This window comes from Dama dama, chromosome 15, assembly GCF_033118175.1.
Source record: "Dama dama isolate Ldn47 chromosome 15, ASM3311817v1, whole genome shotgun sequence".
Taxonomy (NCBI): Eukaryota; Metazoa; Chordata; class Mammalia; order Artiodactyla; family Cervidae; genus Dama; species Dama dama.
Window position 1 is genome coordinate 29,577,284 of NC_083695.1, and position 26,319 is coordinate 29,603,602.

The 26,319-nt window shown below is 48.7% G+C and overlaps 1 protein-coding gene across 1 annotated transcript; it reads right to left on the reverse strand.

Annotated features, from left to right (window-relative positions):
- Positions 1 to 4,027: 4,027 nt before the first annotated feature.
- On the reverse strand, positions 4,028 to 23,339 carry NPFFR1 (neuropeptide FF receptor 1). The gene is made up of 5 exons (XM_061161317.1): positions 23,275 to 23,339; positions 23,025 to 23,086; positions 9,841 to 10,155; positions 6,976 to 7,075; positions 4,028 to 4,892 (listed from the first exon to the last, which is right to left on the reverse strand). The coding sequence occupies exons 1-5, from the start codon at positions 23,337 to 23,339 to the stop codon at positions 4,028 to 4,030; spliced, it is 1,407 nt and encodes a 468-aa protein (XP_061017300.1).
- Between the last annotated feature and the right edge of the window lie 2,980 nt (positions 23,340 to 26,319).

The window sequence follows — 26,319 nt, forward strand, 5'->3', positions numbered from 1 at the left end:
AGGCCCCTGAGAGGGCCCAGGTGTTGGGTCATAGGATACCAGCCAGAATAATAAAGCTATACTTAGAAAAATATCTTCATAAAATAGCATCTCATGGAGGGAACATACAATTTTCTAGCCACTCTGGTCAAGAAGTAAAACCCAGCTCAGAGCAGCTGGGGTGGGCTAGGAGAATAAGACAAATTATAGCTTTCCTTGAACCACTGCTTCATCACCCATACATGCCAAGTCAGAAGAGATCCTGGGTCCCCACCTGGGGCCTCTGTTCTCAGGGCTCACACAGACACTATTTTCAGGAACTATGTCTAGCATCTGAAACCTCCACATATTATTCACAATAGACAAAATGAGGAAGCAACCCAAATGTCCATCGGTGGATGAATGGATAATGACTGGCATATCCATACAATGGACTATTACTCAGCCTTTGAAAGGAAGAAAATGACACGTTCTACAACATGTAGGAACCCTGAAAACATTATACTCGGTGAAATAAGCCAATCACAAAAGGACAAATCCTGTGTGATTTCACCCGTACAAGGTGCCTGCTGCTGCTGCTGCTAAGTCACTTCAGTCGTGTCTGACTCTGTGCGACCCCGTAGACGGCAGCCCACCAGGCTCCCCCATCCCTGGGATTCTCCAGGCAAGAACACTGGAGTGGGTTGCCATTTCCTTCTCCAATGCATCAAAGTGAAAAGTGAAAGTGAATTCCTTGAGAATTCCTTGAGACAGAAAGTAGAATGGCAGTTACCAGAGACAGGAAGCAACAGGGAGTTATTGTTTAATGGGTACAGAGTTGCAGTTTGGGCTGTTAAAAAAAAGTTCTGCAAATGGATAGTGATGGTTATACAGCAGTGTGAAGGCACTCAATGCCACTGAACTGTACACTTAATAATAGTTACGTGATAAATTTTATGTTGTATATGTGTTTTGCCACATACACAAGAAACCAAACACTCCACAGATACCCACAAGGCCTCACCTCTCATCAAAGCATCAAGTCATGCCTGAATCAAATCAAATCTGAACAAGCAGACACAGCCTTTGATGTATTTTTTTAGAAAAGAAATAAAAATACCAGCAAACATATGAATTATGGCCTAGTGCAATTTTTTTTCTTTTGGCCAACCCAGTCTTTCAAAGCATGGCATCTTTGGGGAAAAGTGAGACAAAGGGGCCTTGATAGAAGGTTGGCTAGGGTGAGTGCCCTGGTCTCCCCCTAGGCTGTGATTCTGTGGTTGGGGAAGCCATGCTAAGGGAAAAACACACACCAGAGGAAAGACCAAACAGTGTCTCCCAACAGATTCCCCCCCAGCCACAGGGACAAGCCTTTGGATTTAAGATGGCCCTTTCTCTGGTCTGTTTTTAGAGCCTGGAGTCAGAGTTCTTTAAGGCAAGCAGCCGGGAATTCTCCAGCCTCTTCTCTAGTGACATAGAACACTGACAGAGGACCAGAAGTGGGTCCCAGACACGTACTAGTTAATGAAGGACAGGATGGCACACCCTTTCCTGAGACCCTCCTCCATCATTCCTAGACACCTTGACTGGGGTGGGGTCATGATGGATCTTGGCAGCCTGCTCTGTTCATGGGTTATAGATTGCATACACAGAACAGCTCAAGCCGGATATTACAAGAGTAAACACAATAGACTCATTTCCCAGAACAAGAGCTTGGGGAGGGAGGATGCGATTGCTGGTTCTGTGAGTATTCTGGCTCACCATCAGGCAAACAGCATTTGTGGGAATTTCCACCTCTCCTCCCCAATCCACCTTCCTTGAGAGGCAGGAAGGGGCATGGGAAGAAACCATCAGAAGACAAATTCTAACTCAAACCCTGCCCCGCTGTGGCCCTTCCCCTCTTGGTCCTTTTGAGCCTTAGTTACTTTGAGAATGGCAACATCACCTTCAGCCCCTTTGCATGGATCAAACATGTCTGGGGACATGCTTGTAGAAAACACTGTACAGTGGCTTAGGAGTTTTCTTCTGCCCCTATATCTAGTACTTAGAGTGGAGTCAACAGGGTTAAGTCATTGTGCGTCAATTAAGAAAACTAGTGGAGCCTCAGAGTCACATTCTCTGCCCTGGAAATGTTTCTTTTTTATTTACTAAAATTCTGGCAACAGTGTGTGTTCTATAGAGATGAAGGGGAAGTATCCAGTTAACTACAGATGACTGGGGCCATGCAAGGATCACAGGATAACCCCGATTCCTCCCACCTCCTGGAGAGAAGCCTCTCTCTTCAAGGTAATGCAGGCATGCTGCGTGAGAGACAGAGCAAACAAGGGGTGGATCCCATCCTTTTTTAGGGCACATGAATTATCCATGCTGGGGAGAGGTTTAGTGTTTGTCATCCCAGAGGCCTTAGGGGACACCGTAGCTTTGGTTGGCCAACTTCGCCTCCACAATGCCCTGGAGGGAGCAGGGGAAGGGCATTGGGAACGCTGTGTACTTGCAGCTCTAGTGAGCAGATGCGTCTTGGAAGGCTGAAAGTGGGTGCTCTGCCCTCCTTTCCTCCTGTCTGTGAATAAATAAACTGATGCTTCTTGTGACCCTGCCGCTGCCTGTCACACTGTGAGCTCTGACCTGGGTCTGGGTGATGGTGGTGGGTTCTATGAGAGAGGAGGGAGGACAGACACCCTCTTCTCTAGGCTCAGATCCAGAGTATCTGCAACTGACTCAGGCTCCCTAGGGACTGTTCGCAATTGCTCAGGCATCAGTTCAGCTCAGTTCAGTCGCTCAGTCGTGTCCAACTCTTTGCGACCCCATGGACTGCAGCATGAGGCCTCCCTGTCCATCACCAACTCCCGGAGCTTGCTCACTCATGTCCATCAAGTCAGTGATGCCATCCAACCAACTCATCCTCTGTCATCCCCTTCTCCTCCTGCCCTCAATCTTTCCCAGCATCAGGGTCTTTTCCAATGAGTCAGTTCTTCACATTAGGTGGCCAAAATATTGGCGTTTCAGCTTCAGCATCAGTCCTTCCCATGAATATTCAGGACTAACTTCCTTTAGGATGGACTGGTTGGATCTCCTTGCAGTCCAAGGGACTCTCAAGAGTCTTCTCCAACACCACAGTTCAAAAGCATCAATACTTCGGTGTTCAGTTTTCTTTATAGAGCTCATGCTCAGGCATGACATCCTGTTAATGGTACTTTGGGGAGAAGAGAATGGCCCCAGACACTTGAAACAAACAAGACAAACCTACACAGAACACACTGTGTTCTCTTGGGAAGGGATCAGGGGAGTGGCTTCAGTCATACATAGGAGACTCCAGGACATGGACACCAGGCATCAGATGGACAGGCCAGCCTTGCTTTTCACTTCTTCCCAGATGTCTAATTAGGATTCACATTTTTCACTGTGCTCCGCCCTAAGCACAGCTTAGGCAGCTGGAGGCAGCTGGAGATGGTCAATACCAGACAGGCAGGCATTGAAGTCATGCAGGCTTTAGTTGAGAGACAGACTAGTCTCATCTCCTCTTCCAGCCTCAGTTTTGCACCGGTAGAAGGAGTTATGTTATTGTTCAGTCACTAAGTTGTGTCCGACTCTTTTGCGACCCCATGGACTGTAGCCCGTCAGGCCCCTCTGTCCGTGGGATTTCTCAGGCAAGAATACTGGAGTGGGTTGCCATCTCCTTCTCCATAGATATTTCCAACCCAGGGATTCAACTGGCATCTCCTTCTTGGCAAGCAGATTCTTTACCAGTGAGCCACCAGGGAAGCCCCAGAAGGGGGATAAGAAACCCTATTCCCAAAGTGTGAGAATTCAGTGAGATGATGCCTAATGATCCCTGTGGCTTCTGCTGCAGAGGGTTTCAGGGAAACAGCTCCTCTCTCTTTCCCCTCCTCTGCCTCTGTCTGAGGGGGAAGGTGATGGAGAAGATTCCACTAACAACAGTTCACTGCCTTGTGTCTGAGATGGAGACATATGGCAGCCTCTCCTAACACCACACCAGACGCTGTCATGCCTGGATGTCACATGTGCGGTCGTGGCCCTCGGGTTCAGAGGCCTGCGCTCCGCATCCCCCTCAAATGTCCCAGGCTGGGATGGTGAGGGGCAGATGGGAGCAGCCGGGACCCTCGGCGGCCAAGCTATGGTGAGCCACGCGGCCATTGCGCAGCGGGAGACGGCCGGGCCCCGGGCCCGACTCGGAGGGCAGGCCTGAGTCGCTGGGCTGCACCTCCACGAACGCTCGCGTGCGCAGGAGCCGGCTGGCCCGCTGGGAGTAGGCCTCCCGGTGGCTCCCCCACGGCGGCGCGCAAAGCTGGGCGCGGAAGGCGGCCTGGAAGCCTCGGCGGAAGTTCTCGTTGAAGTAGCCGTAGATGATGGGGTTGGCGCTGCTGTTGAAGAAGGCCAGCCAGTGGGCGAAGGGGAAGGCGTAGGCGGTAACCAGGTGTAGCTGCGGCTCGCTCAGCTGCCCGTAGTCGATGAGGAGCAGCAGCGCCCAGAGCGGCAGCCAGGAAAGCGTGAAGAACAGCGCCACCATGACCAGCATCTGCACCACCCGCGCCCTGCGCCGCGCGCCTCGCCCGCCCTCGCCCGCCGCCTCCTCGCCGCCCGCGCCGGCGGGCCCCGGCGCCTGGCACAGCTTGCGGGCGATGCGCGCGTACATGACCACGATCAGCGCCAGCGGCGCCAGGTAGATGTGCGAGAAGAGCACGGCCGTGTAGACCTTGCGCATGCCCTTCTCGGGCCAGGCCTCCCAGCATGAGTAGAGCGGGTAGGAGCGGTTGCGGGCGTCCACCATGAAGTGATGCTCCTCGCGCGTGACGGTCAGCGTGACGGCCGAGGGGCACATGATGAGCAGGGCCAGCGCCCAGATAACCGCGATGGTGACCAGCGCCTTCCGCAGGGTCAGCTTCTCGCGGAAGGGGTGCACGATGCAGCGGAACCTGTGACGGAGGAAAGAAAAGCAGGGGTTCTGGGGGGGCCCCAGGGATGAGTGCCAACCCCATGGAGGGCAGAGGGCTGGGGGATGGCGGGGCTGGGGCACTTCACCTCCACCATTGCACCTTAGGCGGTGTCAAAGAAGGCTCGGGTGTTAATTATGTTCGTTGACAAGCAAATTGGTTTCTCACCTGTAGGGCAATCAACTCCAAGGTTGGGTGGCCATGGAACAAGACGAAAGGGCAGGTTTCACAAGAACTGAATCCTGTTTGTGCATTTTGGAGGATAAACTGAGTAGCTGGCAGCAAGCAGTGACTTAGTTGGCAGATTCTGTCCCTGAGTAGGCCGATTGGGTAGGTGTATTTTAGCTGTTTATGGCTTCTCCAGAAAACCTTGAGAGTTCAGGTGTGGAGTCTATGTGACAGGCTCTCCCTATGTCATCTTAGCCAGCATCCTTCCAACAGTGCCTCCATAGTATCAAGACAGTTCTGCACCATTTCCTCCTTAGGATGTCTCAACTGTGATTATTATTACACCCTTACTTTACATATGGGATTCAGAGGAGTTAAGTAACTGGCTCAGGGTCACACACCTAGCTAGTACCAAGGACCAGGCTTGAATACAGATTTGTCTTGCTCCACTCTGCCATATAAACTGGCAGCCGTAAACCCTCACTGTGCATTAGAATTTCCTGAAGCATTTCAAAAAATACATGTACCCCGTTCTCCTGGTCAAAGATGCCCATCTAGTTTAGGAAAGTCGTGGGGCAATTTAAGGGCTAAACCTGCGCTAGAACACAGCTGACTCCCAGCCAACTGCTCTTTCCACTTCACCAAACTGTCCTGCTCTCCTCCCTCCTATCCTTTTCCCCACCTGACAGCACTTGCCACTTCTCCCACAGCTTGTCTCAAGCCTTATTTTCTCAACCTACCTGACTTTGGCCTCCTGGTTTCATGACATCAAATATTTAAGGAACTGCCAGAAAACAAATAATTCTTAAAGCACATAGTACTGGCTCTAAGTGCAATAGCACTTAATGAATGGAGAAGGATCCTAGGACAGACCAGGAAGCGCTCCCAGAGGAGATAGGAACTTGAAGAATACCCAAACACCACTGGGAGACATTGTCATCGTTAACAATGACAACAAAATGAAGACCAATGAAGGAGGACTTCCCCCAAATACCCAGCTAATTAGTGGCCTTGCAGATGGGGACCCAGTTCTGTCTCCCCAGCTGCCTTCTTCACTGGGTCACAAAAGACTGGATTTGATGAGGGCAGAAGTGGAGGGATGATGAGGACACTAGATTCTAGGAAGGGTGGAGCTAGTAGTGCCTGAGTTTGGAAGAAGACAAGGAGGAGGGTGTGGGTGTAAAGATGAATACTATTAACTGCTGACATATGGTCTCCGTACCAGGTACTATGTATCAGCTTTACAAACAGAAGTTCACTGAAGCCTCCCAGCCACCCGGTAGGGTATGGACTATTTGACAGGTGATAAAACGGAGGCTCAGCGTAGTTAAATGACCTACCCAAGGTCATCCAGCTAGGCAGCCCTCCAACTTACCTTCCTGCCTCCCTTGCTCTGGGATAAGCACCCTTATTGAAAGGGCTCATGGAGAGGGAAGAGGACCCCCTTGCAACTGGGTCAGTTGTGTTGCTTACAAAGCAAACTGCTTGGTCCCTGGCTCCATTCTATTAGCAGACCCACACTTATCAGAGACTCTGATGGAATCTGAGGCTGCAAGACCAGAAGCAGCAGAAGATGGTGGAGTTGGGGAGTCAGGGACCAGCAAGGAGGTCTACCGCTCAGGAGACAAGGACTGTCCCCAAGCTCCTCTTAGCGCCCAGGAATACCTTTTACAGCTCCTCAGGAGCTGCCTCCAGGTCTTCCAGAAGGAGGTGGCAGTATCCTCTGCAGTCCCCCAATTCTAGAGGGCAGGCAGCCCCACCACCCTTCCCTCTGTGGTTCAGGACCACAGACCACAGAGCAGTCCTGGCCTTCTGCAGGCCTGGCAGTGGAAACAGCAGCTAATCCTCATGCTGTGTCCCAGTCAGCCCAGGATAACCCAGCCAGGAACCCTCTCACCTTTCCACAGCGATGGCCACCAGCGTGAAAACGGAAGCAGACACAGACATGCCCTGCACCAAGCCGCTCATCTTGCATGTGGCGTTGTCGAAGGGCCACCCTGCAATGACAGAGGCCATCAGAGTGAGAGACGCCTCATCCACAAAAAGCCAGAGACCTTCAGCCATCCGGGCCAGTCCCCTCTGTGGCTTGTATCTTTCCTCCAGTCGAGCTAGGTTGTCATTCCGCCTCTGCTTACACGCTTCCAGGAGTGAGGAGCTGACCGGCCGGTATCTCTGTGGACAGTCCTACTAGAGACAGCCTTTATACTGACCAACAATTTTTCTCCATGAGCTTTAGAACCATCCAGCCCTGTCTGGCTTTCTGCTCCCATAGCCCAGCTCCAAGTTTTAGGCCAGTAGTTCTCAAACCTGGCTGCTCATTAGAATCAACTGAGAGCTTGGAAAAGGATCAGTGCCCAGGACCATGCCAGACTAGTTACAAACAGAATCTCTAAGGGTGGGACTCAAACTACCATATTTTCCAAATCGACCCAGGAGATTTAAGTGGCAGCCAAAGTGGAGACCCACTAGGACAGATCCATCCTGACTCACAAGTTGGGGGAGGTATAAGCAGCTCTAGCCCATCGTACTTGATGTCCTCACTCTGATCCCTGAGCTTCTGCTTTCTCATGAGACCTGGGTCCCACATGCTTTCAAGACTGGTAGCCAGGTTCACATCTTGGCTACCTGAGGCTCTGTGTTGGTAACTACCTGGTGTTTCCAACCCTCTAGGCTTGGGATGGGGAGGGGCAGCTTGTTCTTGCCTGTTGTGCCTGTGGACAGGGGTCATCTCCCAAGACTGGGGTCTTCTTTCACCAACAGCCTCTGCCATGTTGATTTTCTGTCTGCACCCTTATGAGGTACCAGGCACTGGCCCGCTCAGTCCTCACCACAGCCCCATTACTGTCTCCTTTTTACAGATGTGAAAATGAAGGGGGAGATTCATTTACAGTCTCTTTGTCTCTAAATCACTATGGATCAGTGCTGAGAGTTTGATCTGGGTGCCAGGGAGTTTAAATGTCATGGAAAGTCAATATTGCTGTAGAGAGTAGATGGAAAATCATGAAAAAATGTTCAAACCTCATTCATAATTAAAAAAACGCAAATGATACGTGCTGTGGAGAAACAGGAGCTCTCAGACATCACTGGTGGGAATGCAAATCATTACAGTCCTTCTGGAGGGGAACTAGGCAATGCCTAATTTATGCACTTGTCTTTTGATCTAACAATCTCACTCTACTCTGAATATACACCTCTGATGACACAAAATACATATGCACAGGGTTATTCATTGTAGCACTGTTGTAACTGCAAAATATCAGAGAAACTCTAAATGCCCACATTAAGAAGTTGTTAAATAAACAACGGTTTATACAGATAAAAAAGGACTGGCAGACACTACTGTAACCAACTAGTGACCTCACCAGACTATTGTTAACTGGTGAGTGTGCAAGCATGTGTGCACACCTTTATGTGTATGCACATGTGCATGTGTGTGTGCATGCATATGTTTGTGTGTGTTTGGGGAAGAAGGATGCACGGCCTCTGTTCAGCATCCCTGAAAGAACCTGTGATTCAGCTGTGATTAAAGACCCCACCAGGCTTAGCCAGAGGACAGCCAAGGGGAAAGTGACAGCCTTGGCTTCACTTTCTGGGTTTGTGAGTCCCCCAACCTCACATCAGCTGTGGTGTGTGGTAGTGTGTGCTCAGTCATGTCCGACTCTTTGTGATCCCATGGACTGTAGCCTGCCAGGCTCCACTGTCCATGGGATTCTCCAGGCAATAATACTGGAGTGGGTTGTCATTTCTTCCTCCAGGGGAGCTTCCCAACCCCAGGGACAGAATCTGCATCTCCTGTATCTCCTGCATTCTAGGCAGGTGCTTTATTGCTGAGCCACCTGGGAAGCCCAAATGGCTGGCATAAGGGAGAGCATCCTTGGGTGGGCTTGAACCACTAGCCTTTCAGTTAACAGCCCAACGTGCTAACCAGCTATACCACAGAGACACCACAGTCACTCCAAACGGGGCTGTCCAGGCTCTGAATCCTGTTTCTGGGAGCTCTGAGCTCAGAAGTTGCAGACACAGGCCTCTAGGGGTCTCCCCAGCTCTGGAAACTAGTCCTTCCCACCTAGACTCTGCGGCGCCTTACTCTGAAACAAGAAAAGTGAATCCTGGGAGAAGGTAGATGATAGTGGGATCCTTCTGACATTTCTAGATACTGGGCAGGAATTTAGAAGTCGGGTGGCCTAGTTCTGCTTGAATCCCTCTACCAGATCCCTGCTAAGCAGCCAGCCAGTCCCTACTTAGACACTCCCAGTGACAAGGAGCACAATACCTGTAGGCAGGAACCCTTTGGTGGAGAACATCTCAAATTAGTTTTTAGGTCCCTATTCAGAGGAAACCTGCCTCCTTACCTTCTTCCTGCTGGTTCTAGTTCTGCCCAGAACTAGATGGAAGCTCCCTGGGAGAGTAGCACTGAAAGGTGCAGTGGTTAGAAATACAGATGTGAGAATGTGGGACTTGACAGTTGTGTAAACTATAGAACCGCCCCTTAATCACTCTGAGCCTCAGTTTCCTCATCCATCAATTGGGGATAACAATAATGCATACTTCATTGGATTGTTGTGAGGATTAGCTAAAATAATGCAGGAAGAATAAGTCACACAAAGCCTGGAACAAAGCAAATGATTAATTCATTGTATCTGTTATTTCTAGTCTAATCCCTCAGCCATAAGACTGGGGAGTTTGAGACAACGGCACCTTGGCCAGGAGATCAGGCCAGCCGTGATTTCAGGGGGAAGCTGCCTCCATTGCCTCTACTCACCAGTGATGAGGTTGTCCACAAGGGTGGTGGGCATGCAGAAGATGCCCACCAGCAGGTCGCTGATGGCCAAGTTGAGGATAAACATGTTGGTGACAGTGCGCATGTGCCGGTTCTTGAGCACGATGAAGCAGACCAGGGTATTGCCCACCATGCAGAGGAGGAAGATGAGTACGTAGGCCACAATGAACATGGCAGCCACTGGGGAGGAGTGCTGGTAGTAGGAGGAGAAGGTGAGGTTTGCAGCCGGGGTGGCCTCAGCATCACTCCCATTCTTGCTTGGGGGCCAGCTGCTGTTGGAAGGCTGGGAGGGCTCCCCTAGGTGCAAAGGAGCACATAGGTCAGGATCTTAGGTGAAGAAGAGATGACTGACTTCTCACCACTGGGAGATCCTTCTGTGCTCCAGACCCTGACCATGCCCAGCATCCGGGCATGAGCTCAACTCCAATTGCAACTGGATTTACCAATCTAAGACTTTCAACACAGCCACTCAGACCCTGATCTCACACCTCCCAACCCACTTGTCCACCTCTCGTGTCATTTCCCAATGTTGGTCACTCTCCATTTGCACACAGTCCCACTGTGTTGCATCCAGGCTCCATACTTCTCAGCCCTCCTCTCTGCCCCAGAGGCTGACCTCTCAGGAACCTGTATCAGCCAGGTTCCCCTGCTCTCTGGGTCTTTTTTTTTTTTTTAAATTGGAGTACAGTTCATTTACAGTGTTGAGTTTCTGCTACAGAGCAAAAGTGAGTCAGTTATACATATATACAAACGCATATATATATATATATCTCCACTCTTTTTTAGATTCTATTCCCTGCCTTCTGGTTTTTTAACTGGGTTTCAGCCAATGGGAGGCACTGAAGGAGATTGAAAGAGTGGAGGAGAGAGAGGTCAGGGTATTCACCTCCTGCTTTCCTCCCTGCCTGGACCAGGCCTGCCCATGGGGCTGTCTTTATGGGTGCAGCTCCGGCTGGGTCACTCCTCTTCCACAGCTCCAGTTCCTGCAGGGCTGCAATAACAAGGTTCCCCTCTGCAGCGACAGCTGCCTGTGATTGCCAGTCCCTGTGTGCATCACCATCCCATGCTGGTTCTCTTGCCCTCCTCTCCCTGTTCTCAGGTCTCTCTACCAAACTGTCTTCAGTTAAACCCTTCCTGAGTGCACCACCTGTTTTCTTCTGGGATCCTGACTATTATACCCTCAATATCTTTGATGTCCCTTCTCCCCATCATCATCAGACTTTAGCTGTGGAAGACAAGAAGGCAGTAGAGGGAGGAAGACTGAAAGGGGACTCTGAACCAGGGCTGAGGATCAAAGGCGCACATTCAATTCTTCAGACCATCCAAAGCCAAGGCCACCACCCATCCTTCACCTTCTCCTATCATGGTATCAGCTGCTTCATTTGCACAGCTTTTAGCCAAGAGTTTCCATATCTCCTGGGCTTCCCTGGTGGCTCAGATGGTAAAGAATCTGCCTGCAATGTAGGAGACTCAGGTTCAACTCCTGGGATGGGAAGATCCTCTGAAGAAGGGCAAGGCAACCCACTCCAGTATTCTTGCCTGGAGAATCCCATGGACAGAGGAGCCCGGCAGGATATAGGGGTCGCCAAGAGTCGGACATGACTGAGCAACTAACATTTTCACTTTTCCATGTCTGTTATTTGATCCAATCCTTCCTGCTATCTCATGAGGTAAATAGGTTAGGTATTAACTCCATTTGAAATGGCAGGACTGTGACCAGAGGGGTTCCCAGACTTGCTCAGGAGAACACTGGTCTCTGCAGCTGAGCTGGTGTGGTTCTGTGTCTCTAATGTGTCTCGGGCTTCAGAGTGTTTCTCCAGGCACCTGTGGAAGGAGCAGCTGAGTGTCCAACCACAGCTCTTCTGGGGAGTCATTAGTTGTGGTGACTCATGATGTTGTCTTATAAACTCTCCTCCTGCTTTCCTCTGGGACTGAATGGGGCCTGTTCAGGAGATAAGGAGTCTCTGGGGCATCTTCTGTTGCATACAGAGCTCAGCCACTGGCCTGGAGGCCCACAGGAGGCTCAGGACCAGAGACTAGCACGGCCAATAAGTTGGCACGGTGGGGCCACAGGGACCAGCAGGCGCAGGGGGGCACTCGGAGGGGCGAAGGGTCTGCTGGTGGAGGAGGAGACGCTGGAAGTCTCGGGTGCACAGTGAGAGGAGGAAATGATACTACTCTGCTTAGGCCCTCCAGGGGCATCCGATTATGCCCAGACATCTTTATTTTAATAACATGCACAAGAGAGAATGTAAGAGTGAATGTATATAACAGTATATAGTTTAATAAACCATGATAAGAGAGAAGAGTAAGAAGAACCTCCAAGCGTACATTATTCACTTTCAACAGTTGCCATCTCAAGGCCAATCTTGCTTCATCCATACCCACACCTCTCCTTGGATGATTTGGAAGCACAATCACTTCTCTTTCATTCACAAATATTTCAGATTGTTTCTAAAAAATAGGACTCAAAAAAATCCATAACCCAGTATCAAAATTAACCATTGTGTTAATTATCAATTAGCATTTAAAATTCGCTCATTGTTAGATTTTTTTTTTTCATTGTTAGATTTTTTAACTAATTTATTTTTTACTGAAGGATTTACAGAATTTTTTAAATAACTGGTTTGTCTGGGTGAGGATCCAAATGAGATTTCCATTTCTATTATGTATTATTATGTGGCAAACCACCCCGAAATCTAGTGACATGGCACTGTGGTTTCATTATCTGAGTGGCCCTTCTGCAGGTCTCTCTTGGGATTATATAAATGTCTGGGTCATTTGTCTGTAGACTATCTCTCATACTGGATTTCACTGATTGCCCCCTCTTGATGTCATTTTACACGTTCTGCTCTCTGTCTGCTGTATTTCCTGTAAATGACAATTAGATCTAGAGGCTTGATCTGATTATGTCTGGTGGACTCTCTCTCTCTGTTTTTTTTTTTGGCTGCAGCTTGCAGAATCCTGGGTTGCAGTAGTGAAAACCTGGAATCTTAACCACTAGGCCACCAGGGAACTCCCTGCTGGTCTCTTTCTTAATGCTAAGGTTGAACAGTGGGCTTAAGTGATGTCAGCTTGATCCCTCCTCTCTCAAGTTCCCCATTAGCTTTTCACCAATGTTTTCAGCAGGAGCCACTAACAGTTATTGCCTAGACTCCTCACTGCATCTCAAATACAACCCAAACTCCTTACTGTATGGTCTGATTCCTGTTACCATCCATCTGACCTCACACCCCTGCCACCCTCCCCTTTGTTCTTTTGCTCTGGTCCCCTCATGGTACCTCCAACGCACTCTTAACGCCTTTATCTCTTCCTAGTCCCTCTGCCCTTCCCCTTCCTTTAGCGTTCAACTTAAATGCTGCCTTCTTGGAGAAGCATGTCCTGATTATTTAATTTAGGTGCCCACTATTATCTCTCATAGTATCTTGCTTATTTTCTTCCATCTGCCAATATTTTCTTTGCTCCCAGGTTTATTGGATCTTTTTTTTTCTCCCTCCAGCTTTGAAAATCAGCTCCTGGAGAGGAAGGATCTTTTCTTTCTCATTGATGGGAAGATATCCTCAGCATCTCAGCAGGGCCTGATCATTGTGTTAATAAATGGCTTACTAAATGGTTGTTAAGTGGATAAATACGTGTATGAAGAGAAAAAGGAAGGAAAGGCGGATCCTGATGTCAGGTGACAGGGTCCTGCTCAAGGCTGGCATTGCTAGTGTTGAGAGGCCTTTTCCAGGATCCTCTGGAAAGAACCCCCATCACAGTCTGTTGGAAGCCTCCTTAGTTAACTCACTCTTGCTGAGCCTCAAAATCGACCTGAATAACTTGGGGAAATCTGTGGGTGTGGATGAGTAGAGGAAATTGTCAAAACCTGCTCAACTAAATTCTAGCCTGTGTGTTTGCCCCACTGCCTTTCACTGGGTTTCAAGGGACTGCTTAGTGAGCTCATATTCCAAAGGCTGGCCCTGAGAAATGTCTGTGAGCAAACTTGCCCATCCCTGGACCCTTGGCTGAGCCTGAGCATCAGTCTCTACACTTAGGACAGTTTCCAGCACTGTAGACTGATTTATTCTCAATTTATTTAAACTCCTTCCTATTCCTGGCAATTCCCCTGGCTGGTGGTGAGATGGGTTGGAGGCAGGCAGGCCTCCCACCCCATCTGGACCCCATACCAGCAGCTGGAGACCTCATTAACACCTGGACTTCTCCTTCTGGGGATCTGCCTGGTGCCCTTGTGGATACATTACAGCCTGTGAAAATTTCATCCATTGGACCCAATTATGCCATTCCCCTTTCCTCCAGGGAATTCTGATGCTCTCAGAGATTACGCTCTGAGCCACAGAAAGTCTTGGGGCAGAGAGGATGAGGAAGCCCTGGTTCTCAGTGTGTGGTCCCTGACCAGCAGCATCAGCCCCACCTGGGACTTGCTAGAAATGCAGATTCTCAGGAATCACCCCTGATCTAGGGAACCAGAAATGCAGGTATCTCTGTTTTAACGTGTCTTCCCCATGATTCCAATGGACACTCCAGTCTGGGAACCACAGAGCTGAAGGTCTTAGACCAAAGACCCTGGAGGTAGTGGATGCACACAGACTGCTAAGTCCCAGCTCTCTTTTCTCCTGACTTCAGGCAATAGACAGAATATTTGTGTCTCCTCAAAATTTATATCCAATGTGATGGTATTTGGAAGTAGGGCCTTCGGGAGACATAGCTGACCCTTGAAAAATGCATGAGGTGGTTCGGGGCTCTGACTCCTGTGCAGTCAAAAATCCAAATATGACTTTAAATTCAGCTCAGTCAGCCCTAAATATAAATTTACAGTCAGCCCTGAATCCACATCCATGGATTCAACAAGCCTCAGATTGTGTAGTACAGTAGTATGCATCTAATGGAAAAAAATCTGTGTATAAATGAAGCAGTGCAGTTCAGATCCGTGTTGTTCAAGGGTCAACTCTAATTAGGTCACGAGGACAATCTCTCATGAATGGGATGAGTGCCTTTATTTTAAAAAGACCGCAGAGAGCGCCCCTGTCCCTTCCACCACATAAGGACACAGGAAGCTGTGTAAAAACCAACAAGAGGATCCTCTATGCCAGAATACTGGAGTGGGTAGCCTTTCTCCTCTCCAGCGATCTTCCCAACCTAGGGATCAAACTCAGGTCTCCTGCATTGCAGGCGGATTCTTTACCAGCTGAGCCACAAGGGAAACCCAAAATGGAGATAAGCTCACACTAACTGAAAAGAGTGAGATAACATGTGAAGAAAACTTGACGCAATGTGGGACACACAACACTCAATATGTGTTAACTCAGCAGCAGCTGAGCTGATGGTACTATAACTGCACAATGGATCCGAGAATAATATTTTATAATACTCTTGTTGTGGGCCTCCCTAAAAAGCCGGGAAGATGTGTGAGAGAGAAAGCAACACCAAAATGAAAGTTCAGAGCGTGGAATCCAGCTGGGTACTCCACCAAGTTCACAGTTCTCCTACTAATAACTGCATCGTTAGCGCCACCTACTGGTCTGCCCTGGTACCACATGGAGCTCAGCCCTAGATTAGAAACCCAGTTATACCATTATGACCAACCTAGAGAGCGTATTAAAAAGCAGAGACATTGGAGAAGGAAATGGCTATCCACTCCAGTATTCTTGCCTGGAAAATCCCAGACAGAGGAGCCTGGCGGGCTCCAGTCCATGGGGTCGCAAGAGTTAGACACGACTTAGAAAAAAAAAAAAAAGAAAAAAAAAAAAAAAAAGCAGAGACATTACTTTGCCAACAAAGGTCCGTCTAGTCAAGGCTATGGCTTTTCCAGTGGTCATGTATGGACGTGAGAGTTGGGCTATAAAGAAATCTGAGCGCCGAAGAATTCATGCTTTTGAACTGTGGTGTTGGAGAAGACTCTTGAGAGTCCCTTGGACTGCAAGGAGATCCAACCAGTCCATTCTAATGGAGATCAGTCCTGGGTGTTCATTGGAAGGACTGATGTTGAAGCTGAAACTCCAATACTTTGGCCACCTGATGCGAAGAACTGACTCATTGGAAAAGACCCTGATGCTGGGAAAGGTTGAAGGCGGGAGGAGAAAGGGACAATAGAGGATGAGATGGTTGGATGGCATCACTGACTCAATGGACATGAGTTTGAGTAAACTCCGGGAGTTGGTGATGGACAGGGAAGCCTGGCATGCTGCAGTTCATGGGGTTGCAAAGAGTCGGACACAACTGAGTGACTGAACTGAACTATACCATTCAGCGCCCACTTCCTGAGAGCTTCAGGGTGAACACAGCCTGACCTGCTGAAGAACACAACACAACACAGTACAAACGGCTAATAAACACATGAAACGAAAAGTTCATTTGTAATCAAAGAAATGCAATTTTAATAGAACACTGGGTAAGCATGCCATCAACCAGACTGGCAGAGAGGAAAAGCGCTTGGGGACACCAGAGGGTGGCTGTGCACTGTGGGGGTTGGAAGGACACACATCAGCTCAGCCTTTGCAAACAGGGCACATCCATCCAGCACCCTGATCCAAGACGCACTCCCAGAGCCAGCCAGTCCCTTTTTAGGGATTTACTTAAGAAATAGAACAAGTTCTAATGGTGGGAGGATAATGCTGACCAAGGTGGTAATGGTTACAAAATAGTAGGCAGAAGCATTATAAACTGTGTTCCATATAAAAGTGTGTGTGTGTGTGTGTGTGTGTGAACAAATGACCAAAAAAAAAAACCAGAACAAAAGACGTTAACAGTGTGTAACAGAGTGTGTTTTAAGTATTTCTTTTTCCTTTGCACGAACTTGAGATCTAACCTTTATAATCAGAAGGAAGCTCTGATAAATATAATTAAAATATTCATGACGGCAGTGGTTCTCAACTCTGACAGCGCCGCTGGCAGCATTTCTGGGGGCAGGGAAAGCAGAACCCACCTGGATTTCCAAGAAATTTCTGGGTCCTGCACTGGAGGGAAACCAGCTAGCTTGCTCCTCTCTCTGGCAGCCTTCCCCTGCGTGGGCCACTTCCCCACAGGTCACCCACCACCAGGCAGTGTGAGCAGACTCCCTGCCTCTGGCCTCCCTCAGCCACAGAGCTCCCAGGCTGGGCAGGCAGCCGTGGAGGCTGCCAGAGGCTCTGAGGAAGCTGCTAGCCTGGGGCTGGGCTGGGAGCGGGGTGGGAACCGTGCCCTCTGCCGACTCACTGCACAGCACACCGCCAGCCAAGGCCCGGTGGGGAAGGCCTGAGAGGGACTACTGCCCAGGTGATCCAGCAACTCTGCAGGAGGACGGACAGACTGCGGTGTCTGTCTGCGGCCCTCAGAGACCCTCCAGGCCCTATTTTTGGTCCAGCCACCCAAGAATACCTCCTTCTGCCCTCCAGTCAGTATCCAGCCAGTCAGTGACCCTTGCTTAATGAGACCTGGCAAGGACACAGCTTCTAGGCCAACTCTGAGTGACAGAAAGTTCTTCCTATTGTTGAGTGGTCTTACTGCAACTTGTCCCCCACCTGTTCCAGTTCTGCTCCTTGAACAAGAATAGGACCCTGTCCCCAAGGTCATCCCCCTCTCCCGGCCTTTTTTCCCCACTCTGAACATCTCAGGGTCTTTTCAGTAAGTGGGAGTTTTGGGCCCACGTCCGTCAGTCAGTTGATTTTATCTCCCCAGAAACCTTCCTCAATATTACAAGCCAGATCTCCTCTATTTGAAATATAAGCAATTGATTTTTTTGGACCTAAATTCAGGTCTTTGCAATTCACTTTACATTTCATTTTCTTGGTTTTGATCCAGTGTTCCAGAATGTTAAGATACCCTAATTTAAATTTCGAACGTGTTGCTTGTGGGTGTTATGGCTCTTATCCACAGATTTGATGAGCATGCCTTTTATCTTCCCTCTCAATTATTTGACATCAATGTCAAGGTCAAAGTCTGAGGGACCTCTAAGCTGCATTAAAGTTAATAAAAAGTCTTGTCATCAGTCCTCCAGCCCCCTTGCCACAGCTCAGTTCACAGGGCTCTCTCATGAGAGATATTAGCAGGGTCCTGCTGAAATCTTGTAATTCATCTTTCTACCTCTTAGAAACCCAGTGTGAAAGAGGAAACGTGGGAGGTTTAGCCTGAGTTGTTTTTAGCACTAATATTGGCCCCTAATGACTACTACATCACTACATGTTTTTCTTTATTTTTGGAAAAAAAAAATTTATTTTTATAAAAAAAGCAACATGTTTACTATAAAGCAGTTCTGAGCACTACAAAAGAAAAGAGTGAAATAAACATCCCTGAAATTTCACACCCAGAGATGCCCCCACGGCCATTGCCTTTGTGATGCTCCCAGCCACATCCCAAAGGCTCTGGCCAAGTTGACCGTACCCTGCATTTCCAGCATCTCATCAAGCCGACACCAGGGCTCTCTGTTTTGCTTTCTTTGAAGCCACAAAAGGGATCAGCCTAGAACTGTGGGAGTGGAGCAACCTTCAACCAGTGAAGAGGAACAAACAGATGTCAGCTACCCATCACTGTAGGGAAAATCTTGGCTGCCTTCTGCACTTTTCTCAGAAGGCGTCCAGAGAAATAGAGCCCTAGTGGACCACCACTAAGCCCAGTTCATCCACACACTCAGTTCTGTTCTTGCCTTTTCTCCTTTTCCCATCTCAGTCTCCTGACCTCTGCTTTCAGGCATCAGCTCCTTCTCTCAGGGTATATTTTCAGAAGCAGGAGCACCCAAAGATGTTAGTGACCATCTCTTTGCATGTATTTTACATATACATTCAATAATAAGCCTATTTAATTTTGCATAAAGGGGATCATTCTACACATGTGTTCTAAAACCTGCTTTTTAAAAAGTTACTCACAGTAGGTAGTAAATATATTTTCATATCAGTAAATAAAATCCTAAACACAACTCATATAGCATGCTGTTGCAAGTGCTCTCATCCTTTAATTTACTTAACTTAGGGACATTAGATGATTTCTAATTTTGCACTGTGATGAAAATTCTTGTGCACATATCTTTGCAAGTGTACAGGATGCCTCCTTTGAAAAAATTCTGTGATGTCTGATCACTTTATTGTCTTCTAATTCAGCAAAAAACAAGACTTGGAGCTGACTGTGGCTCAGATCATCAGCTTGTTATTGCAGAATTCAGACTTAAATTGAAGAAGGTAGGGAAAACCACTAGGCCATTCAGGTATGACTTAAATCAAATCCCTTATGATTATACAGTGGAAGTGACAAATAGATTGAAGGATTAGATCTTGTAGACAGAATGCCTGAAGAACGATGGATCGTGACAATGTACAGGCGGCAGTGACCAAAACCATCCCCAAGAAAAAGAAATGCAACAAGTCAAAATGGTTGTCTGAGGAGACCTTACAAATAGCTGAGAAAAGAAGAGAAGCAAAAGGCAAAGGAGAAAGGGAAAGATATACCCAACTGAATGCACCGTTCAAAGAATATCAAGGAGAGATAAGAAAGCCTTCTTAAGTGAACAATGCAAAGAAAGAGGAAAACAATAGAATGGGAAAGGCTAGAGATCTCAAGAGAATTAGAGACACAAACGGAATGTTTTATGCAAAGATGGACACAATGAAGGACAGAAACAGTAAGGACCTAACAGAAACAGAAGAGATTAAGAAGAGGTGGCAAGAATACACAGAAAAACTGTACAAAAAAGATCTTAATGAACCAGATAACCATGATGGTGTGATCACTCACCTAAAGCCAGACATCCTGGAGTGTGAAATCAAGTGGGCCTTAGGAAACATTACTACACACAAAGCTAGTAGAGGTGATGGAATTCCAGCTGAGCTATTTCAAATCCTAAAAGATGATGCTATTAAAATGCTGCACTCAATGCACCAGCAAATTTGGAAAACTCAGCAATGGCTATAGGACTACAAAAAGTCAGTTTTCATTCCAATCCCAAAGAAGGCCAATGCCAAAGATTGTTCAAACTACCAGATAATTGTGCTCATTGCACATGGTAGCAAGGTAATCCTTCAAATCCTTCAACAGTACGTGAGCTGAGAACTTCCAGGTTTATAAGCTGAATTATAGAAAAGGCAGAGGAACCAGAGATCAAATTGCCAACATCTGTTGGATCATAGAAAAAGCAGGACAATTCCAGATAAACATCTACTTCTGCTTCATTGACTATGCTAAAGCCTTTGATTATGTGGATCACAACAAACTGTGGACAATTCTGAAAGAGATAGGAATATCAGACCACCTTATCTGCCTCCTGAGAAATCTGTGTGCAGGTCAAGAAGCAACAGTTAGCATGGAACATGGAACAGTGGACTGGTTCCAAATGGGGAAAGAAGTATGTCAAGGCTGTATATTGTTACCCTACTCATTTAACTTACATGCAGAGTTGCTGCTGCTAAGTGTCCGACTCTGTGTGACCCCGAGGACGGCAGCCCACCAGGCTCCTCTGTCCCTGGGATTCTCCAGGCAAGAATACTGGAGTGGGTTCTCATTTCCTTAAAATGCTGGGCTGGATAAATCACAAGCTGGAATCAAAATTGCTGGGAGAAATATCAATAACCTCAGATATACAGATGACCCCACCCTTATGGCAGAAAGCAAAGAGGAACTAAAGAGCCTCTTGATGGAGGAAGAGGAAAGTAAAAAAGCTGGCTTAAAATTCAACATTCAAAAAACGAAGGTCATGGCATCCAGTCCCACCACATCATGGCAAATAGGTGGACACAGTGACAGACTTCATTTACTTGGGTTCCAAAATCATTGCAGACAGTGACCGCAGCCATGAAATTAAAAGACGCTTGCTCCTTGGAAGGAAAGCTATGACAAAATCAGACATCATATTAAAAAACAGAGACATTACTTTGCCAACTTAGGTCTGTATAGTGAAAGCTATGGTTTTTCCAGCAGTCATATACAGATATGAGAGGTGGCATAAAGAAGGCTGAGTGCCAGAGAACTGATGCTTTTGAACTGTGGTGCTGGAGAAAACTCTTGAGAGTCCCTTGGACAATGAGGAGATCAAACAAATCAATCCTAAAGGAAATCAACCCTGGATATTCATTGGAAGGGCTGATGCTGAACCTGAAGTTCCAATACTTTGGCCACCTGATGCAAAGAACTGACTCATTGGAAAAGACTCTGATGCTGGGAGTGATTGAGGGCAGGAAGAGAAAGGGACAACAGAGGATGAGATGGTTGGATGTCATCACTGACTCAACGGGCATGAGTTTGAGCAAACTCCAGGAGATAGTGAAGGACAGGGAAGCCTGGAATGCTGCAGTCCAAGGGGTCACAGAGAGTCGGACATTACTTAGTGACTGAACAACAAGTGTTCACTAAGTGTTTGATAATTTATTCTGAAATTTTAAACACAGGTCAATATTTTTCTTAGCAGTTTAGGGCTTGTTTTTGATCTACCCTTTCTTCCTTTCTGAAAATCAGGACATTTGCCCATCTTCAGTCTTCTGGCACCTCATTCTCTGTCATTTCCTCTAAGGCAAAGATTACATCGGAGAATGCCTCCAGGTCCCTGGGATGTTATTTGTATGAGCTTAGATTATATGTGGCTTGATGCCTTATCCAATCACTTATCTTGGGCTTCAATCTCCCCCTTATGTCCCTCACTTCACCATTTGAAGCAAAATTGCCTGTGCGGCCTGCTAGGCTGCCCTCCCTTGCATATTAATGTTACATGCACCACAAGCCCAAGCCCGACGCAGGTTCCTCTGCTATCCTTATGCAAACTTTGAAAGCACTTTGCTCTGTCTCTACCAGTTTTCCTTGGCTTCTGTTCACTGAAGCTTCGGTGCTTTGCTAACACTATTCTTTCAGATCCCACTAATCTTCTAGATGCATCTTGAGTTCTGCATTTCTCATTGCATCTTGTGTGCGTGCACTTTCCAACCCTAGCTCATTGGAAAGCAACAAGTGCAGCTGCACATAATGTTCTGTAAAACTCCCTTTTCTTTCTGGCCAGCCATGTTTGCAATTCTACTGGCTTGGAATTTCCGGGTTTTATTACCTCCTGGAGCAGCCTTCTTTTACGGTATGATTTTATTCAACACATCTTGTCTTATTTTACCCTCACAGCCACACTGTGAGTCCAGCTGAATGTAAGTTTCTCCATTCAAGAGATAGGTAACCAGTTGCAAAAAGTGCATGCATGATAAGTCGCTTCAGTCATGTCTGACTCTTTGTGACCCTATATACTGTAGCCCACCAGGCTCCTCTGTCCATGAGATTTTCCAGGCAAGAATACTGGAGTGGGTTGCCATTTCCTCTATCAAGGGATTTTCTCAACCCAGGGACCAAACTCACATCTCTTATGTCTCCTGCATTGGTAGGCAGGTTCTTTACCACTAGCACCACCTTGCACAGAGAGATTTAGGCAAAACCCCAAAGACACCCAGCAAGCCAGTGGACCAGCCCTGGATTCTCCAGTTTCTTAGCTGAAAGATGGTTTCCTTTGCCCACAACGGCTGAGACAGGGGTCTGGCCCCCTACCTGGTAAGGCTGGAGCAAACAGCTTTATGGAAGACAATTTTTCCACAGACCAGGACGGGGGTGGGGGGGTAGGGGGGTAAGGGGAGTGGGAGGGCGGGATGGTTTGGGGATGATTCGAGTGTGTTACATTTATTGTGCATTTTTATTTCTATGATTATTGCATCAGCTCCACTTCAGGTCACCAGGCATTAGATCCCAGAGTTTGGGGACCCCTGCCTTAAAGTTCTGGAGGTCAGGTCCATAGGTCCCTCTCCTTTATCCCAGGGAGGGAAATTCTGCATGGAGGAGACCTTGTCTAGAATTCCATCTCTCCGACTTTGCCGCCTGGAAGGAATGACAATTCCTTTAACGCCAATAGGCAAGCTGTCCTCACCTGATTTCAAAGGAGCCCCCTCTCAGGCAGGAGGGAGTGTGCTAGGCACTCGGGGCATAGAGGCTTCCGGGTCTTTCCCCTACCTCTCTCTCTGTCTCACACACATATTCAGGCACACACTCTACAAAGCACTCTAGGTCTTTCTCCCTCTCTCAGTGTGTGTCTGACTGTCACACAGACACACACACACTCAGAGTCACAGTGTTGGGCTCTGGACAGCCCTCTGCGATCAGAACACCCCCTCCCCTCGCCTCTCTCTAGGCTAACAGCTCCTCAGTACCCATCGACTCGCCCCAGCCTCAGCCCCGGGGTCACTCACCGTCCATCCTGCCCACTCTGCCCTGCTCCAGGACGGTCCCCGACGGAGGGAGGCAGCGGCCCCTACGAACCGGCAAGGAATGCGGTTCTCCGGTGCTGGGTTGCTGGCGCGCGCCCTTGCCCCACAGTCCCGCGCTCGCAGGCCCTAGCCCAGAGCCGGGTCTTCCTCCTCTCGCCGCGCGGAGACCGGGCAGCGGCCGGGATGGAAGGCTCCCGAGCCGCGCCGCGGCCCGCCCGGCTCTAGGCTCTACCGCCCGCTGCCGGCGGCCAGCCGCTCGCGCTCCCGGTCCGGGGGAGGGGGCTCGCGCCGGGCCATGCGGTCGTCATGGCACCCGGCACACCTGCGTCGTCACAGCGCCCCCTTGCCCACGCGCCCGGTCCCCGGCCTCTTCCCAGATGTGGCTCCCTCCGCAGGGACGGAGCACCCCTCCAAAGAAAAGGACAAGCCACTGACCACTGCAGCCTTGGCTGCGACAGAACTCTGTGTCCCTCTCCCTGCGACCCCCATCCCAGCGCCTGGCCCCCACTCCTTGTCCTCGCCGCAGAGGAGTCTGACCCCCAGCCAACCATCCTGGTGGCCAGGACCCTGAGGCCCTCCTGAGAAGGGGATGAGAGGCAGCTGTCACACACCAAAAGGCGCGGAGAGCAAGGGACAGTGTGTCGGCAGACAGTTAATTCCACGACTCTGGAATTAACTGGCCAGGCGCTCACCAGATGTCTACTCCTGGGCAAGTGTCTCACCTGCAGCTGAGCCTCAGTTTCTGCATTTGTGAAATTGTTTTGAGGGAAGTAAATGAGATGATGTCAAAGTTTCTGCCCAGCATGTAGTAGATGCCCAATAGGTGGTCCCTTGGGCTGGATGGGAGGCCACCTCCCTCCCACCTTTCCAGCCCTGGTCAGGCACTACCATAGACTTTTGTCATTTGAATGAAGATCCCAGGTTCCAGGCAGATGGAAGAGAGTGAATGGCCCATTCTTCCCTTTAGCGGGGAGCTCTGGGGTTTATTCTGGAGGGACTCTGGGGAAACGATTTCTGCCAGGCCACTTCCTAGCCTCCCTTATCCCTCTAGCCCATTCTCTGACCCAAATGGCTGGAGGAGTCTCAGGACTGGAGGGGCCTTTAGAGGACACCGAGTATAACCCTGACCTGGACAAGTGTCTTGATCCTAGTGGCCTGCAGTGGGTATCTCTGTCTTCCGCTCGCTCTGTCTTCCCCAGGACAGCCCTTCAGAGAGCCTGCAGGAGGGAGGGCGCCCTCTCAGGTCTGCTTTTCTGCAGGTGAAACATCTGAGTTTCTTTGGACTTTTGGCTTCCTGTGACTTGCCTCAGTTTCATGTGTAAATAGGGATGATAGCCTATCTCCTAGAGTTGTGAAGATGAAAGAAGTTCCTCTGTGTAAAGCTCTTGGAATAGCACTTGACAAAAGAGATCAATATAAGTTGGTTATATCATTACTATCTTGAGTCTACCTTCCGGAAGAAGTGCTCAAAGTTTCCCCGACAGTCAGGACCCAGAACTGGGACAGGTCTTATCGGGCCCTTTTGAGCAATGCAGAATTCAGGAAACGGCTATAAAATATGCATACTCCAGCACTGCCATTTATTTTATGTGTGACTTTGGGAAAGTTATATAACCTCATTGCACCTCAGTTTCCCTTCATTTACAAAAGAGGGATGATAATAGCACCTGGTGGTGCTAAGTCATGTCCAACTCTTGCGACCCCACCAGGCCCCTCTGTCCATGGGATTTCCCAGGCAAGTATACTGGAGTGGGTTGCATTTCCTTCTCCAGGGGATCTTCCTGACCCAGGGATGGAACCCGCATCTCCTGCACTGCAGGCAGTCTTCTGCACTGCAGGCAAATTCTTAACAGCTGAGTCTACCATATAGTAAAGCACTTAAAACAGTGCCTGGTGCTAAATAAATGTGAGCTACATTTATTACGTGGGCTTTTAATACTTCGGTTTCACCTTTTTTGGTTCCTCCTTTTTCCCCTCACCTTCTTCTTTCTTTAGCAGCCGCATCATTTTAGTGCATTAAGGTAAGCTCGTAATCAGTTCCCCCCTACTCACCCTCTTTTTTTTTGAGTGGTTCTGAATCAGAGCCACTTTCCCGACCTTCTCTCTCCTCGTCTACAGACTTCTTCTTTCACCATCAGAATCTTTGTGCCATGCCCAAGGACAAGTGGTACCATTCAAAACAAACTCAGCAGTTCAGCCTCTGAGGACCAGGGAGGGCAGTGCCATGGACAGAAACACATGGGTGTGAATTCAGTTTCCACCATTTATTACCCGTGCGGCCCTGCGTAAGTTGTTTAGGCCCTTTAACCTCATTTTCCACATCTTTAAAAAGGAATTTATCATCTTCTTCTCAAGACTGCTGTGAGAATTAAAAGCCAAGGGCCACAGACCCAGTGTCCTTCCTTCTCCCCAAAGTTATGGATGGAGGCGAAACAGATAGCTTGAGTAAAAGCCTTTCCATGCAAATTTTAAAAGTGTCACCTTCCACTCCCCTCCCTACTCCAAAGAGTCTCCCAGGAAACCTGCCTACCACTTCTCTGTTTCAGATCATGCCTCCTCCTAGGGTCACCTGACTGTCAGTCTGGGGTACTGCCAGCCTTGAACCTTCAGCCAAGCAAAGCATCATCACTCTTATTTAACACGTGAAACCACGGAGGTTAATGCCTTACCTGATAGGACACAGCTGGACAGTAGAGGAAAGAGAGCGCTCCTGGGGACTCCTAGTGCATTGACTCTGTTGCCCTTCACCTGAGCCTACCTTCAAGGGTCTTGCCCATTTGGGAGCATCTGAGAAATTATGAGTGTGGTCACCCAAGGCTCAGAAGCAACCCCTGCTCCTTTGGGGAGCCCTTTGTCTTTCAGGGCTTCCCACTCTACCCATTCTGGTCAAGCCCTTCATTTCAGAGGCGCTGCTCCCCATCCCATCCCACCCCCAATAGCTGTAGCTGGACCCCTGTGTTGTATCCCCGGGAGTGTTCTAACAATCAGTTCCACCTTCCTGGGAACTGATGTTCATCTGAAAAGCTGGATGCCAGGAGGTGGCAGGGGGCCGTGGGATTGAGAAGGCCCTTGAAGGGAGAAGAGCTTCCTGTGCTGACTGGAACCTGTGTGGACACCTGCTTGGGAAAGGGTCTGAAGGGAAGGGGGAGGGGATAGAGAGAGATCTTAAATCAAGCTTTCTCGGGGACACTGAGGGAAGTCAAAGAGGCAAGAGCCTGAGAAAGCAGTAACCATCAGCCACGGGAGGGAGGGTTTAATGGGCTAGGTGAATGTGGGG

What these genes read in the sequence shown, in the direction of transcription:
- NPFFR1 (XM_061161317.1), bottom strand. Translation starts at nt 23,339, where the DNA reads ATGGCCCGGCGCGAGCCCCCTCCCCCGGACCGGGAGCGCGAGCGGCTG. An exon ending in CTGGCCGCCGGCAGCGGGCG is followed by an intron (nt 23,087 to 23,274) that starts GTAGAGCCTAGA and finishes GCCGGTTCGTAG; the next exon opens with GGGCCGCTGCCTCCCTCCGT. An exon ending in TGTGGACAACCTCATCACTG is followed by an intron (nt 7,076 to 9,840) that starts GTGAGTAGAGGC and finishes CTGTCATTGCAG; the next exon opens with GGTGGCCCTTCGACAACGCC.